Source organism: Sphaeramia orbicularis, chromosome 16 (genome assembly GCF_902148855.1).
Source record: "Sphaeramia orbicularis chromosome 16, fSphaOr1.1, whole genome shotgun sequence".
Lineage (NCBI taxonomy): Eukaryota > Metazoa > Chordata > Actinopteri > Kurtiformes > Apogonidae > Sphaeramia > Sphaeramia orbicularis.
The window spans coordinates 35,503,312-35,521,188 of NC_043972.1; the positions used below are offsets into that span (position 1 = coordinate 35,503,312).

A 17,877-nucleotide genomic window follows, 5' to 3' on the forward strand; every position below is an offset into this window, starting at 1 on the left:
TAATGCACACATTTTAAAGCATTTTCTTACTTTAGATGGTAAATTCTAATAGGAGACACAAATTCTGCATTTATGGGGGTTTATTTTGACGCTGTAGAGGATTTCCTTGTTTAACGGCGTTGAACAAGGGGAAGAGACCTGGGATTTCACAATAACAGGTCTGATGGACAGAACACCGCAGCAAACAGACGAAAACAGCCCTGTCTGCGGAGGAGGACTGTCCGTCTGCCTGGGAAAAGTTGTCAGAGTCTGAAGGAGTCTGCGAGGTCTGGACGTGATGGTGTGAGGACTCTGTAGAACCGCAGGAGTTGGCGATTTTAGGCGGAAAAATGCGGGTTTTTCTCCCGCTGCTGTGCGTCCTGTGCGTCCCACAGGTCCGAGGAGTGATCGACGGAACCTGCCCCAGAAAAGGTGAACTGTGTCCGAAACACTTTAGAAAGACTTTTTACAGGTTAAAAAGATAGATAGATAGATAGATAGATAGATAGATAGATAGATAGATAGATAGATAGATAGATAGATAGATAGATAGATAGATAGATAGATAGATAGATAGATAGATAGATAGATAGATAGATAGATAGATAGATAGATAGATAGATAGATAAATAGATAGATAGATTTTATTTTATTATACTTTATTTTATTCAGACTTAGAGCAGGGGTGTCAAACTCATTTTAGTTCAGGGGCCACATTCAGCTACATTTGATCTGAAGTGGGCCGAACCAGTAAAATTGTAACATAATAATATATGAATATTGTCAACTCCAAACTTTTCTCTATAATTTAAACACAAAAAAGTCAAATTAAACAATGAAAATGTTGACATCTACAAACTGTCCTTTCAAACAATGGGTGTAACTTGAACAAACTGAAAGTATAAGTGTAATTTTTTTTTTTTTTTTTGCAATATTCTGCTTCAGTTTGTCATTTCCACATGTACATTATAACGTACAGATCACAGTGGATCTACAAATACACAAAACATTTAGTATCAGGCAGAATATTGTTAAAATTGCACTATTTTTTTTTTTTTCTTAAGACATTTCAGGTTCTTCACGTTTGTTCAGGTTATTCCCATTTTTTGTGAAATTATACTTTGTTTTAGTGTAAATACATGAAAATATTTTCATTTACAAAGACAAAAATGTGGAGTTGTGAGTATTTATAGATTATTATGATAGTATTTTACTGGTCTGACCCACTGGAGATTAAATTGGTCTGCATGTGGAACCTGAGCTAAAATGATTGTTAATGTCTTAATATCTATTTTGCATTTCACAAATTCATCCCTAGGGCCAGACTGGACCCTATGGCGGGCCGGATGTTTGACACCTTTGACTTAGAGGATGAAATAAAATAAATGACTGCAGGACTCTTTTACAGTCAGTCTATAAACACAATACAACAAAGTTAACTTCTATTTGTTTTATACAAACAAGTTTTTTAAAATACATTATTTTGTCATTGACTTTGTTGAGTTTCACATTAAAAGCTCTGTATTTTTTTTTTTTTTTTTAAATATTGTAATATACCAACGTGATTTTTTTTTTGAAAGGGTTTGTTTGTTGTTCCAAACTGGAGAGGATAGCAGATAGACAGATATTAATCTTTTTCACCAGAGAAAGTGCTTAAAGAAATTAAAGTTTATGATCATTTTCCTAAATGAATTTAGCCTGGTGTCCACCTAAACTGGGTTTGATTTGTCTTTGTCTTTAACAGTGCTGCATTTTAAGTATTAACATTGTGACAATTTTGGGAATAATTCACATGGGAAAAGCTATGAATCATATTGAGGGAGTGTTGCCACCCATGACAGATTAACTACAAATCTGAAATGTAAATGTACAGTTAAATCTTAACAGTATCAGCCACATTAAAGCTACTGAAAGTGTCACATTGTAAACTAATGCATCCAGTGGGAAAAAAAAAAACATCATTATAACACTTGAATGGTATAATTTACAAGTGAAAGAAACGTGGGATCTGAAATTTAGAATAATGTACAGATATGAAATGGTTCTAGTAAAAGTGAGTCACTTCAGTTTCTCATGTTTGATTTACTCATATGTTCAGTTAGTCTTAACATCATGCAGTAGGTCAGTGGATTGATGTAGGGAACACAGACCAAACTCTCAGCATCAAAATGCTATAGTTACCACATTTATTAAGTAGAGACACCTTTAAATATAGAGAACTTTACTCACAAATGCTTTAATTGGTATTGTGTTGGAAACTTACAAAAAAAAACAACTATGGATTGTTTTATTTTGGAACCTACAGTATGATGATAAGAATTGGTCTAATAAAGAATGTGCCATGACATCCCGGATAAGCAGAAAAAAGTGATCAGCTGCAGATAAGAAGTGTAAGTTAACAGAGTGACTTAAGACCAGTGCAGTTTAACAAGTAAGGACCATATTTACTTTGTATAAATAATATTAGAATTAGAATAAGTGACAGATGATATAGATAGTAGAAGTGATGATAGATAAAGAAACAGTAGATGAGAGAGACACATCAGAAGAGGAAGTTTAAGAGGAGTTGGTTTTTTTGGTTATGGAACGTTGCACCCTGCCTGTGTTGTACTTGATTGACTGCAGCCAATACTCATATGTTAATTTTACATTTCTCAGAGTTTCATTGCGTAGTGGTTTTTGTTTTGCTCTCCTGTGTAGACCCTCCCCCTGGTGTACTGGCTTTACTTCCAGGCAGTAAATTGGTTCTGACCTGCAGTGGCCATGTGAGTGTGGACGGAGTAAAGGTCAACGTGGCCAAAAACATCCCAAACAGCAACACAAAGGTGGGGTCTTTGGCCACAACTCCAGCAAATAGTCTGGGCCATGCAACAGTTTCAGTGAGATCAGACAGACACGTTACAGGGAACGGTGTAAGCCATGGATACCTCACTCCACCTGCTGAAACACAAGCTGGTCATGTGACAGAAGAAAAGCAAAGCCTTCGATTTACAGAATCCACATCCCCTAATACTCAAACAGTCCAGTCCACCAGTGTGAGCAGTCCACCAAGTGTTAAACCTGACCACGAGGCTGAAGACATGGACTATGATGATGACTATGAGGAAGATGAGTGGGAAGGTGTCAGCAGGGTAACAAGGGGTGTAAAGTCAAAGCCTGAGTGGAAGCAGAATGGGAGGATGGTTGGAAAAGGGGCTGCACTAACTCTGGACTCTGTGAGCCTGGAGGATTCTGGGAGATACACCTGCCATCACAGAGGCAAAGTCAGGTTCTCTGTTAAAGTGACCGTTGCAGGTAAGTGAGAAGTGGATGATGAGGTGGTAAGATGTAGAAATACCTTCACACACCCAAGAAATTTCAAGTAAATTCTAAATATGTTGTTACTTTTGTTCTAGAAAAAGACACGCAAACCTACACAGAAGATTTAATGTAGAAGTGTTCATCTGCATGGAGGGGTGTGGGGCAAAAATAAATGTTTTCACTTTGAATTACATGTATTATACATTTTGTTTTTTTAGAAAATAAAAATTCTAAGCCTAAAATAAAATGTAATAATAATAATAATAATAATAATAATAATAATACAACAAACACATATCACACCTACAGCTCATTTAACATCCTTTCTGGTGCAAACTTTAAATATTATCATGATCAGTAGCTGTCAATAGCTGTCACAATATTCTGAGTAAGAATGATGATTTTTCTGTCTGACTGAGAGCTGAATAAATCAGATAGTTACTAATGTTTTAAAAATAATTATTTATTGTCAGAATGGGACAAATATTTCAGAAATCTAGAGTAAAGGCATTTAAAACAACTAGAAAAATGAAAATTAAAATCTTTGTCACTGAGTAAAATTAAGTAAAAACAAAACTCTGAATCATTTTGTCAGTATTTTAGATGAATATGACCAAAATTAATACTAAGGATAAAGTAAAGATGCATATTGCAATAGATTATTAAATAATAAAATTATGACATTTGTCATCATTGCTTTATAGCTCAGCCCCCAGTTAACAATGACACATCCATATAGTGTATTTAAAAGGCAGGACACCTAACACAATCTGCTGCTGTGCAAAAATGATTAAAAAAAAATGAATGAAACAATATATGAAATATGAAAGAAGATATAATAATAATTTAAAAAAGAAAGGACATATGTAAATGTATTGCAAAGCTTAACAGAACTGTGCTGTACATGTCATTAGACTGAGATGATACATTTTAGCTGCAACAAAACTGTGTTATTAGTCAACGCTGTTCGGATTTTAAAACACTGAGGAGGAGGGGGAGGAGGGGGAGGAGGGGGATTACAGTAGTGCAGCAGTGATATTAGAACTATGTAATTTAAGATAATACAAACAGGAAAGCGAACAATTTATCTACACATAGAGGTAAGTGATATCCAATAGTGAAATCAGCCTGTTGCAGTTGAATATTTACAACTTACTATGTTATTTTTACATTACATAACTTTAGTGCATGTTTGTGACTGACAAACTGAATAATAAAATAATGTTGTATGATTGGATGTCCACTCTGTCTGTCAGATCCTCCTGAGAATCCACATTTGAACTGTTACAAAACGTCACCCAGCAGGAAGATTCGCTGTGAGTGGACGCCTCAGAAGCTCCTGACGAAAGGAACCAGCTGTTATCTCTTACTCAGGAAAAGGTAAAGACTGAAACTGATCCTGTAACTGAATAATATGAAAATTCTAATGTCACCCTATAAGTATGATGTGTATTTACATATATTTCATTCATTCATTCAACCTTAATTTAATCTCTGGTTGTATTCAGACCTTTGTATTTAGCCAAGAATTTAAAAGAAAAAGTGGTGATAATGACATTCATAATAACAATAAACCCTAGGGGGTAACTGAGTTTAACAAAGGGGGTAAAAATGACATAATAATAAAAGCATTAAAGGGTTTATATGTAGTATTGTTACTCCAAATTCTCAACAGCAGGAGAAAGTCTTGTACTAGAAAACACTAAAGGCGCCCAAAACTACCAATGAATCAACAGTACGTGTCCACACACTGTATCAACCACTGAATAAAGTATAAAGATCATTTTTTACACATATCTGTATTATGGTATCATTAAGTTTTCTTCTTCAAACAAAAACTGATAGTGAGTTAAAATAACATTGTGTCTTATAAATGTCATGTGCTGTGTCCTCCAGTAGTTTACATTATAACTCTGTTGGCTTAGCTCTGAAAACAGCCATGATAAATCTGAAATCACCTCTGGTTTCTGTATAGTTTGTTTTGTTAATAACTGCACTAAAGTTCTGTTTGTAATTGTACAAACAACTTTACTCTGAACTGTGGATCAGCAACTAAACAAAAGATAACAGCATCCCATAATAACTTTATACCTTCATAAGCCTCATAATCAAACTCACCTGAGTAGAAGCAACGCTGCCATTTCAGCCTCAACAACAACAGTAACTCCATTGTTTTCATTTCGACCTGTGTCCAGTGGTGAACACGACAGCAGTGCTTCTACCTTTGGTCACTTTGATTCTTTCTATGACTCTTAAAGTTGTTTCTTATGTGGTTCTCATCACATCTTATCGCGTGGTGTTTTACTCATCATGGTGACTCACTACTCCCTCTAGTGGTCACATAAATCCACTGGGGCATCGCAATGAAAATTCAGTTCATCTTTGCTCTTACTCCATGGCTATTAATTTTAAACACTGTAATGATCATTTTGGTAATTTTTTAATATTTAAAACTAGAAATATACAGCCCCTTTAGATTAGTTTACATTACATTACATTATATTAGACTTTATTGAGCCCACAACAGGGAGATTCAACAGTCAAGGCAGCAACAGAATAAAATGCAAAAAAAAAAAAAAAGTGTACATGCATAATGATAGTGCAAAAAAACAAGATAGTGCAAAAACAAAATAAAATAAAAAATGATAATTATTAATTTAAAAAAACATATCAACTATATACCAAGATTATTATCATTAACGAAAACTGATGAAATGATGACAACTAGAATTAAAAAAAAACCTTTTCATTAACTGAAATAAATAAAAACTATAATTAAAAGAAAAAACAATAACTAACTGAAACTGCATCGTGTGTTTACAAAACTGACTAAAACATATAAAAATTATGGAAAAATAATCATTTTCGTCTTTGTCAATGTCGGATTGATATGAAATCGATTTATTTCACTCAAGCAATTTTAGCTGGTGGCACCATACAACACTTGACGGTCCGTCACTTCTCGTCCCCACTCTACCTGGCAACATGAAGACAAAAGTTGAGAGAAAGCAGCAGAGTCCTGTATGGGATTTATGGGAATACAACAGTGATTAAGATAAAAGATATGAAAAACTAAAATTAAACTAAAACTAAGCATTTAGAACAAATGAAAACTAATAAAAAACTAGCAAACCTGCTCTAAAAACTAATAAAAACCTACTGAGTCAAAACTAAATAAAACTAAACTATAATGAAAAATTCTAAATTATTATAACCTTGCTATATACATATATATAACAGAGAAGAACTGCAAAAAGTCAGACAGTAGAGATGGGACACATATAGGACAGGGTTACACTGTTGTGTTGTGCAGTCTGACAGCACTGGGGATGAATATTTAAGGACAATTAATGCAAACAAAATATGAAACACTTGGATAAATGCTGTTGTGCAAATGAACAATAATCTTATGGTTATTAGAGGGTACTTGAGTAACTGTTTCTTTCTTCATGTCCTTCCTTCAGCTTATCCGATACCTTTCTTCCTGTGCCATGCTCCGCTCAGCAGTCTCGCTGCTGGTGCGCTCTGGACCACAACGAGGACGAGATGAGAACCTATCACAGAGCGTACCTCTGTGTTACAGGCATCACGGGGAATGCCACCAGTGACCTGCTGTACTTCACACCTCTGGAAATTTGTAAGGTCCAAGCTAGTGTGTCTTAAATGTGACATACAGAAATATTAAACACTCTTAATCTGTCATTTGCATTTCTTCCTTGTGTCTCAGTGAAGCCGGATCCTCCGTCCAATGTGTCCGTTCAAGAGGTGGTGGGACACAACAGGACACTGATAGTCACCTGGGAGCCTCCAAGCTCCTGGAAGTATCAAGACAGATATTATAAACTCATATATGAGATCAAATACAAACCCTCCAATTCCACCTTTTTTCAGGTATGGGTTCAGAGTACAGACACTATAGAAATGTGTGATTTTTTTTTTTTTTTGCAATTTGTGGCCATGCAGATGTTGACTGTATGTAACTACGTGTTTGTTTTTCTGAGCAGAGAAAGCTGATCAATGACTGGCACAACATTCACAGCATCACAGACGCAATGACTGAATTTGAGAACGAGATACAAGTCAGGACGAAAGAAGAATATGATGGTTACTGGAGCGAATGGAGTAAACCTGTGTATGGAAGCACCTGGAAAGGTAAAGGATAATACTGTAGGAAACAATGGATATAGTGTTTGAATATGCTTATACAACCATATATATGGATTAACATCTAGTCTGCAGACTGTTCCACTCCACAATGACAACTAATGTCCTCTCACCTTAAAGGAGGGATATTTTGCTTTTTTAAATGGAATTATGCATTTTAAAACATTTCCCAGTGGTCTACATAAACTGTAAATACTAGGTTTGGGTCTGAATTCTTCATTAATTAAACTCCACAGGTCCATCTTCAACCCTATTTCTGAGTAATGACACCGGAAAGGTCGTTTTGAGCACTGGCCCTTTAAATGCAAATGAGCCACTTCAAGCCCCACCCCCTCCAGGTTGTTGACCGTGTTTCTGTCCCATTCAGCCACTTGTGCTCGTTAATACATCCAACAACTGAACATTTTAGGTAGTTTGAAGGTAGCTCAAAGTTTGGACATATTTTCAGTATGGACTGCTGCTGCTGACAAACAATTATGTCGTACTCGGAGAAATGTTCATCGGACGTCTTGACCTTATATGTGCAAATGTCATAAAATAACTAGTGATAGATGTGAAAAATTAAGCAGGAATTAAAATGAATTGTAGAAATTCACTCAATTTTTGTCAAAATGAATATAAAGATAACTTTGCAGCACCTGGATGGTTCAAATTCAAACTTTTTTGAACTGTTAGGGTCCAAATACACAAATAAATGTACCTAAGACTAATTAAAGTGGGTTTGGAAAAATTTGACCCCTTTAATGAATTATGTACTTTAATCAAAATTATGTTTGAATTGTAACATAATGTACATAGATTTCAATTTCTTTCCAAAGGTTTCCTTTCCTAATGTGTTTCTTAATTGTGTCTTTTCTCAGCCATGAAGGAAGACATGAATGAAGATCTGTTGAAGACACCAGTAAGAGTCTCAGTGTTTTTCAGCTTACAGTATAGTGTTGTTCCATCTACAAAGGGTCATGAAAAGATTTATGTTGTTTTTAATTTGCAGTTTACAGATCTGGATGATGACGGCTCTGGTGAAGAAGACAGTCCTGATAGTAAGACAGCAGACACCTAATAAATATTCAGATTATATGACATATATAGATAAGTTTGTTGAAGTGTGAGAAGGAGAACTCAAAGTCGTTGTTTTAGCTGAAAATCCCCCAAGCCCCAATGGGTTTGAACAGGAAGCCATGTCATCATAATAACTCAGGCTCAACAACGAAACAAGCCACAGGAAGCATGGCTCAACACCCTTATCACATACAAACACACACACACACACACACACACACACACACACACACACACACACATTCAGTTACAATAAAACAAAAACGTGCAGGTATTTTATTCTGTTTTATTAGGATTCATTCCAGCCTCTTCCTCTCTTTCCATAGACTCTGTATCTGAGACAGAGTCATCAAACACTGTGTCACTTCACATCCTATGGATCTCTACTGCATTGACTCTTGTGTTTCTTGGCATACTGGCCACATACATATTCAGGTAATGTCATGTCTGGTGCAGCTTTTTTGTTTAAAGTGCAAAGTAAACAAATGCCTATATCAGTGAACAAGTTGTTCATCTTCTTCATTGCGATATTGAATCCATTTATCCATTTATCCATTTCAGCCACAGGAACCGATTTATGTCCAAACTCCAGAGTCTAAATATTATCTCTCAGTTCAGAGACTCATCACAGACTCATCCCTCAGCCCCAGCAGCACCTGAAGGCCAGGCTTTGATGACCTTTGCCCCTCCACATAACACAGAACAGCCATCAAATGATGTGCAAGAAGAAAACGGGGAAGAAAACAGAATGAAACAAATGACAGAAACCATGAACTTCAATAACACAAGTTATTTCTTGGTCCTGAGAGAATGATGATGCAAAGGTGAAGAAGCTAAACACCAGTGAATGCAATGCTATTTTTGTTATTGTGTTGTTTGAGGGCCAGTGGAAAATGGCACAGTCAGGAACAGTTTGTATAATCTAAGTTTATTTCCATTGCTATAGAAATGCTGTAAGTGGTTAACCTATTGCATGTTCCTTGAAAAAAGGCCTTTATTTAACTCTGAACTCTGGTGTCGGTATTGGTAACTGAAGCTTTTTTTTCTTTAACCTCTGGCACTTTGCTGGTTACCTTTGTTTTTTATTTCAGGTCACTGGAATTGAACTGTTTAAATTTGAATGAAAATGGGGAAATGGGGGTATTAAAGTCTCTAATGTATCTCAAACTTAAAAATACCTCAAAAATGTGTTGTGTTGCTGATGAAGTAGTTGTGAAAGTGCTCTCTTTTATATTTCTGTCTTAAACAATGATCTAAGTGTTTTGGACTCACTGTTTGTATATAATTTTGCTGAAATAGACTGCATACCTCTCTCACTTCCAGTTTTTGTATTTATTTATTTATTTTTTTTTTTTTACCAAGGTTCGAAAGGGCTCACAAAAAGAACACTGCAAAAGCAGCCCCATTAAAAGAAAGAAAGCACCAGAACCTCCCTCATATAATACATGGATTCAAAAAGTTTGGGATATTTACCAGATGGAGCAGATCACACACTTGCTCCAGCTTCAGAAAACCATATTTACTAAAAGATGGGAACCTATGTTACCTTTACTACTGCAATAATATTTACTGGTGTTGCAAGAACACTCCATGTTATCAAAGTGCTGTCAATCTACCTCTGACGAAGATTTATATCTACAGCCTTTTTTATTTATTTATTTATTTATTTATTTTTGTTTTTTGAAGTAATCATTGTTTGCTATAATTGTTACTGCTTTCTTAAATTTCATTATATGTGTCTGTGGAGGTGTATGATAATATATTTGCAGCTGTGTAGGGGGAAAAGAAATTAATTGAACTGTATAATTGAATGTATAATTGTACTGTACTGAAAAAAAAGAGAAAATTTAATAAAAATTAAGTTTAAAAAAAAAAAAAGAAAGAAAGCAAGAAAGAAACCAAGGACAAATGTTGCTTGGTCAGATTTCGTAAAACCAGAGTAAAAGTAAAGTCAGTGAAAAAATTAACTGAGAAAATAGTTATGTCTTTAAACTTCAATACCAGTATTTTGAAATACACTGTTGCCCATAAAGTTGCAATGATTGTGTTTTCAGACACATTCTTCTTTTTTATTCCTATGTATACACACCAGTAATGACGTCTGATCTGGTGCAGTGATTACATACTGAGTCCCACTTACACTCTATCAGGAATAAATCATATTGTTATAACCATTTCATGAGAAGAGGTAAAAAAAAACATTTTATTCCAACTTTATGGGCAACATTGTAGATTATAATTTTCTATTTTTAAATTAAGCCCATCTTGATTTCTTGGGATACTATGGAAACTATTGGTTTATTTGTTTATTTGTTTTAATTTCTGTAATGTGTTCTAAATGGAGTATGCTGAAGCCATAGGTTTTTCATACCTACCCCAAATTCAACTCACTACCAATAAACAAACTTTATTATTTTATATTAATACAACGTGTTTATATGTTTATATAAATCAATATAAAATTATCATAAATACACTATGTTTACAATATGTAGGCCTGCTACTTATGTGCTAAACATCAACCAATAAAAATACAATATATAATCTGCTATAATTTCTAACTTTACACCCATCCTTCTAATTTATACAATATAAGACCACCTCAGTTGTGGTTTTATACAAACTATCTTAATTTATTAAATAAATGTAATATATAAAACATAATACATACTGTACATATATTCCAATTTTTTGTTTTAACTTGTCACTGATTTCATCTGACTCACTGACTTTTTTTTTGTTTGTTTCTCCTGAAAATGTTTTTCTGATTTAGAAAAAAAAAAAAAAAAAGCTTAACCAAGTAATATTCCAAAAAGATGAAACTTTTCTGGGGCAGTGGGCTTTCTTTAAATTCCTTTTCTCCACTGTCTTGCTCTAATAAACACAGTATTCACTTACTTTCCTGTTCTTGTGGTGAATCTTACACAGACAAGAACACCCTGTACAGCAGCTAAACATGTGCAACCAGTTCTAGTAGTATTTAGAGGAAAGAGTATTTTAGTAGTTTTACAGCACAGAGAAATGTCCCATTCAACCACCAATAGCGTACACGGTCCCTAACAGTATGGATATTTTTGTCCTTTTCCTGCTGAACTTCCATTAGTTTTGTGCTTGTACTTTTGGTTTATGCTGCCACCATCTGGACACAGCTGGTAACTACAGAAGCTGGTTTCTATAGCAACACTAGCAGCGCAGCTTTAGTGTCAGAAACAGGTGGCTACTGTTGAGCTACATATTTACAAAACATTGTTTCCAGATCATTTCTGTGTAAATACAACGAAACGACATCTCTAGAAAAACTATGACTGGAAAAGACGTCCTGGGGAAACTTGACCTGAGTGTGTTAAGTACAGAGCAGCAAGAAAAACTGCGACAGTTCAAGGTAAAGTCAGCAAAATCACCAGGTTAGCTAGTTCTGCTAGCTAGTTGATCTATAGGGTACATATCCACCGTTAGAGCAAGTGAATGAATTTGCATTTTCATTATCAGATCAAGACGAGAATCGACAACGAGAAGTACCTGAATTCGCATCCAGAGGTTGAGGTTCTTATCGGCGACTTCCTGAGGTTTGAGGTTTACTGACTCCTGTTTCCATTGATGCATTTGGCAGAAGCTTTTTTCCAAAGCGACTTACAGGGGAAAAACCAAAAAATGAAAGAAAAATACAAGAATATATTAAAGACATAACACAGTTGTACAATTAAAACCCTATCATACAGAAGAATAAAAAGCAAAATAATAGACTAAAATACAAGAATAAATGAAAAGAGACATAAAAGCAGCTGTACAGTTAAAAACAGTGAAATAAAAATACCAAGTAAAAACAACAGAATAGACATGATAATACATTTAAAATGGAATGAAAAGGTTTGCCAGTATGTGTCTTGTTGATAAATTCAGCTTTTCATTTGGTTGTTAAAGCTCAAGGAAATCCAACCACAGGCTAGCGTACAAGTTATAAACAAATCAACTCATGTTTTTATCTTCATATTGGAATATTCTCACATGTTAGTTATCACCAACAGCAGGTTAATATTAAAGAATCCAGCAGATAATCAATACAGGCTGAAAAAAAAAAAAGATTACAGTTATATAACATTTTATTTAGCTTGTACATGTGGCAAATTGTGTTTTTTTTTCCTCTCAAACAAATATTATATTGAATAAAACTATTAAATAAAATACACTGTCCCATCCCCCCTATCCCACCCCTTAACAAAAAAAACAAAACAAACAAAAAAACAGTCACTCATGCAACATTTCACTGCACCACCTTTGGTTTTGATTACAGGAGAATCACTGTCTCATGTCTTTAATGTCAAACAGACTGGACAATGCCAGGATTGATCAGGATCATCAGGCCTGTGACAGAGTGGTTCAGGGAGAATGAGACATCCTTTTCACACATGGATTAGCCTTTATAAAGTCCAGGCTCGAATTTGGAATGTGATGAAGACTTGATGCAGCGGTCCGATTGTGCATCATCAATAATCCAAAATTAATGCAACTGTGGATGGAAAAAATATTATGAACCTTATTGTGACACTACATAAGCATTATGTGATAAAACTGATGTCACAGTGAATGTCTCCTGTAATCAAAACCAAAGGTGGTGCAGTGAAGTACCTCATGTGTGACTTACATTTTGGTCAGTGTAAGACACAGACACTACAGTGTTGTGAACTGTCATTGTAAATTAGTTTAATGAAAAAGGGTTTATGCAAATCGGTATTAAAGGTCACTTTCACCAAGTTTGACAGGCAAATGCTTCAATCTTTCCAGAGCTCCATGTTCTTCTCAAGTTGTCTTACTTTGAGTATTTATTTTAAGAATGACAGTTTAGAGTTATCTGAGGCTTAAAGACCTATTTTAACCTGCTGATAATATTTGTTCATACATTAGGTTATTTTGATGAGCCCACTGTCCATAAAGCATACAGTGTAATTAGTCAGATTATTAAGGTGGTAATACAGTTTTTCTCAATCATTAAGACACATTTTTCCAAAGCTGCACCCCTTTTCTCAAAACTGTAAACACAAAACCAAGAATTCAAACTACTTTCACAAATCCCTCACTCTTCTTGCAAAAGCAAACAATTGTCTCAAAACTACTTTACCTGCACTCAAAAGCAAGCACTGCTTTCAGATCACACACACAACCAGGTAACATGTAAACACTACAGAGCAGTCATTACACACCACACAGCAAAATGGAAAAGACTGCATCCAGCGCATGCACAACATAATGTTTATTACATACTTAAATATGTTTAACATTTGGCACACTCAAAAGCCATTTATATCTTCAAATCAAATTGATGACAGATTCACTCTGCCTCAGCATCATGTATTTGTGCAGCATCTGGTAGGAAGACTTCATCCACATCCTAGGTAATATTGTCCCTTGCCAGGCAATGGGGGAAAGCCCTCTGGTGTCAGATCCTCCCTTGACAACACTCCACACTTCCGTCACCACAGGCCATCTCCATCGTTTCCAAAAGATTTTCTCTGGTATATAGGTTCAGTCATAGACCTTCCACTGCCTCTTACACATTCTCTTCCTGCTCTGCCTCTCAGGTGGTTTCCATCTGTTGTTTTGTCCCTTACTGGCTTGTATCTTGTGCAGCTGGTTTGAAAATAGTGTGTTCAATGTTGAGTGGTTGTGTCTACCTGTTGACAACTGTGCTGTATTTGTGTTGAACGTTTGCCTCCTGTGTTCACCATTTTGCAGCTCATGTGCATCACAGTGAGAAATTTGTTTTAGAGAGTGAGAATGGGTGTTGAGTTTCGCAAAAAATGTGCTACAGATTTGCAAATTATGTCTAAGTATGTGAATCAGCTTAACCCATAAGAACCCAGTGTGGCTTTTATGGCAGTTTCCAAATGAATTTTTCTCTCTATTTAACCTTTCCTATGTGATTTATCACCTTGTTCGTCAGAGGATAGACTTTAAAGTTCTTTTGCTGGTCTATAAAGTTCTGAATGGTTTAGGACCAAAATACATCAGTGACCTTCTGACTCAGTATGAACCCACCAGACCCCTCAGGTCATCTGGATCTGGTCTGTTGTCAGTTCCCAGAGTCAGAACCAGACAAGGAGAAGCTGTGTTCAGCTTCTATGCTCCACATGTCTGGAACAAACTTCCAGAAAACCTCAGATCAGCTGAAACACTCAGTTTATTTAAATCCAGGTTAAAGACCCACCTGTTCTCAGCTGCATTTGAATAGAGTTTTTATTCTTTTAAGCTTAAAGTTTTTATCTGTTTTATCTGCTTATCTGTTTTATCTGTTTATCTGATTTTGTTTTGTTTGTTTTTCTCTTGTCTATACTTTTTATTGCTTCTGCTGCAATGCTTTTAATGTTTTATGGAAAGCACTTTGAATTGTCCTGTACATGAAATGTGCTATATAAATAAACCTGCCCTTGCCTTGCCTTGTCTTGCCTTTATTATCATATTATCCTCTGTATTTTGCAATTTTCCAGTGAAAATAATCTATTTTTCTGTTTAATTGACTGATCATGTAGATGTTCATAAAAGCTAAGGATAAAGTCAAAGTCTATTGTATCAAAACAGTAAAAACTGAAGAAAAGGTGACTTTTTCAGTAAAATTTCTCATTAACTGAACATAAACCCAGTGAGTCCATCTGCTGTCATTGATTAAACTCCATGAGTTTTACTGGTTAATCAATGTTGTAGAAGATGACGGTGTTTCCACAGTAACTACGGTGCCTCTGAACATCCAAATGGGTCATATCTGATGACCATGAAAAGATGGCAAACTGCATTTTACACCAATTATTTACATGTTTTGATAGGATTAATGGATCAACAGTTTGGATCAGTAGATGCTTTTGGTCAATGGTGGATGTTTGGGTCTTTATGGGTTAAGATTGTGCCAAAAGAGTGATTGATTTGGTAAATGAGTTTGTGCCACTGAGTAGTTGAGTTAGAGAATGGGGTTTAGTGTTTTAGTGATTCGGAAAAACTGTAAAAAGGAAACAAAAAAATGTGAACGTAAGTCTTCTGAAAAATATCCACTGCTCATTCATCACTTCTTGTTCCCCTCTCACAGAGATGTTCTTCTACAACGACCTGCTGACATCCGTGAGTTTGCAGCAGGTGAGTTACGGCACACACAGTCCAATTATCTGTTTATTATATCACATTATAATGCAATTTAAGACAAGATATACTAATTGGGACACAGTTGGAGAAATATAGTTTTTAATGCATTGTATATGTAAAATGTTTTGTTAAAATATTTGTGAGCAAGTGATAGCCAAATTGATTTAAAACATTTGATTTAGGGTAGAAAGGTGAAGGATGGACTCGAACAAATTTTGGGATTTTGGGTCTTTTTAGGATTTTGTTTTTTGACAGTAAGTATAATTTACAGACAGTCTTATCCTACAAGACAGAATGTTGTGATGGAAATGAATTTCAGCTCACGAAAAGGCCAACTGGCAACTCAAGTAAACAATAGTGGAATGAATCCAGAATCAATGGTGTGTTTCAGATCACTTCACCAACCCAAAGCTTCACCTGGTGACTGGCTCCAAAATGGAAGGAAGGAGTGAGATGGAGTGACAACAACCCACAAACAGTCCTGCTGCTGCAGCTGTGTCCTTTATAGACAAACACATGTTGCCAATAAAGTTTTGTCAGCCTACAATTAGCTCAACTGGAAATGTTATTGTGTGATTGTGAGACCCATGCATGAGGCAGTCTAAAAGGAAAGAAGGTAACAGTGTCCATAATGAGTTTACTTAAAGCTAATGAGAGGAGGGTGTCCCATGGGTGTCACATGCTTGGAGGTGTTTGTCATCATCATCCACATGTTTGTGAAGGTACATGACATTCATATCCACAATTTGACCAGGTGAAATTGTATCTAATCACATCTGTACATTTCTTGATGAAAACAGTAGATATATCTTTTTCAACCTTTTTTTTTTTTTTTAGATTCCTCCCTTATTTATTGCTTTTTAGATCATATCCATAGACTGTGCACCTTTGAAATCAGCCTTCCAACATAGCATGTAGTGTTTGGTTAGTCTGTCATATCTCAGCGGTATCATTTTACAGGTACAGAGGTCCTCTAAAATGATCTATTGAAAATAATTGGAAATATGATCTCTAGAGAAAAGTGTGAAAAAAATTCGGTCTTTGTTGATTTGTTGATTTTATCATCCATCAGCTATTAAGTATTGTACAGAGCGTTCTCCGTAGCTCTTTGACTGTGTGGCTTTTGTTTGTTTTGTCTGTAATTATGACAGTGCATCTCAGTATTGAGCACAGAAGTGTGGCTGTTATCCGTCCATTCATGGTTTTATTTTTTGAAAGGATAATGATCCTTTTAGTAGCCACACCATCCACACACATGTTCTCAGATTTGAACTGGTTTTTTGCTTGCTGTTCAATTTTGGTGTCGATACTCACATTTAAAAAAATAAAATATCAAAAAGGAAAAGCATTAAAGCATGTGTGGCTGATCAAATGACAAATGGGCGTCCTCACTATCCAACAGCTGGTGTTTTCTTCTTAAGTAAACAACTGTGATAAAGGTTTTATTTTGATTAATTAGGTTTGAACTACAGTTCACCGTTACATGAGAATTCTGAATTGTATGTTACTGAATAGGATTGCTGAACTATTAATTATGACTGACTTTGTAAGTGCTGAAATTTGAATATTACTCTAATTTGCAGGCTTTAAATAACCATACATATTTATTTTTCAGTCTCTTTTCTTCAGATATAACAACAAAAAGTAAAAAAAAAAAAAAAAGTAAACTTGCATTCATTCATTCATTTATTTAAACACTGAGAAAACAGTGAGGGGAAACCATAATTTTCGATAGCACATGAAATAAAATAAATACATTAAACAATATGTGCACAGTATTAAAACACACACAAAAACAATCAGAACTAAATGTTTTCCACAGGACTAAGTCAGCATTTTGTGAGATCTCTGTACTCAACGAAGACTGAACAATATGAAACATTTGATGGATGTTTTTTAAAAAAAAAAAAAAAAACCTTATGTAAAGCACCAGAAGATGAATCCATTAAATCTAAAATTATCTAAACAAAAAAGTTCAAGCATAATGTAAAGATTCATTTAAAAAAAAATCTAATAAAATGGGCAAAATACTGATCAATCTTTCTCAGAATTATAAGAGATATATTTAATACTTAGACTATGTGTTTATTTATTAGATTTTAGCTTATTGAAAATGCCTTAGTGTGTATTCTGGTATATAATTCTTTGAAAATTACTATTATTTTTCTGTATTTACTTATTTATCATCTCCTCTTCTCATAGTTGCTGTTATTTTTCCTTCTTCAGAGCTGAACAGTGATGTATTGCAAC

General features: G+C 35.0%; 2 protein-coding genes across 2 annotated transcripts; both read left to right on the forward strand.

Moving 5' to 3' along the window:
• The first annotated feature begins 168 nt into the window (after positions 1-168).
• il6r (interleukin 6 receptor) lies at positions 169-9,879 on the forward strand. Its single transcript, XM_030159003.1, has 10 exons — positions 169-411; positions 2,680-3,273; positions 4,536-4,659; positions 6,744-6,916; positions 7,007-7,170; positions 7,284-7,431; positions 8,304-8,344; positions 8,435-8,483; positions 8,829-8,937; positions 9,064-9,879. The coding sequence occupies exons 1-10, from the start codon at positions 330-332 to the stop codon at positions 9,314-9,316; spliced, it is 1,737 nt and encodes a 578-aa protein (XP_030014863.1). The 5' UTR covers positions 169-329; the 3' UTR covers positions 9,317-9,879.
• A 1,810-nt stretch (positions 9,880-11,689) lies between these two features.
• On the forward strand, positions 11,690-16,870 carry riiad1 (regulatory subunit of type II PKA R-subunit domain containing 1). The gene is made up of 4 exons (XM_030158383.1): positions 11,690-11,884; positions 11,992-12,068; positions 15,575-15,621; positions 16,019-16,870. Exons 1-4 carry the CDS (start codon positions 11,804-11,806, stop codon positions 16,087-16,089), a joined length of 276 nt encoding a protein of 91 aa, XP_030014243.1. The 5' UTR covers positions 11,690-11,803; the 3' UTR covers positions 16,090-16,870.
• Positions 16,871-17,877: the final 1,007 nt, after the last annotated feature.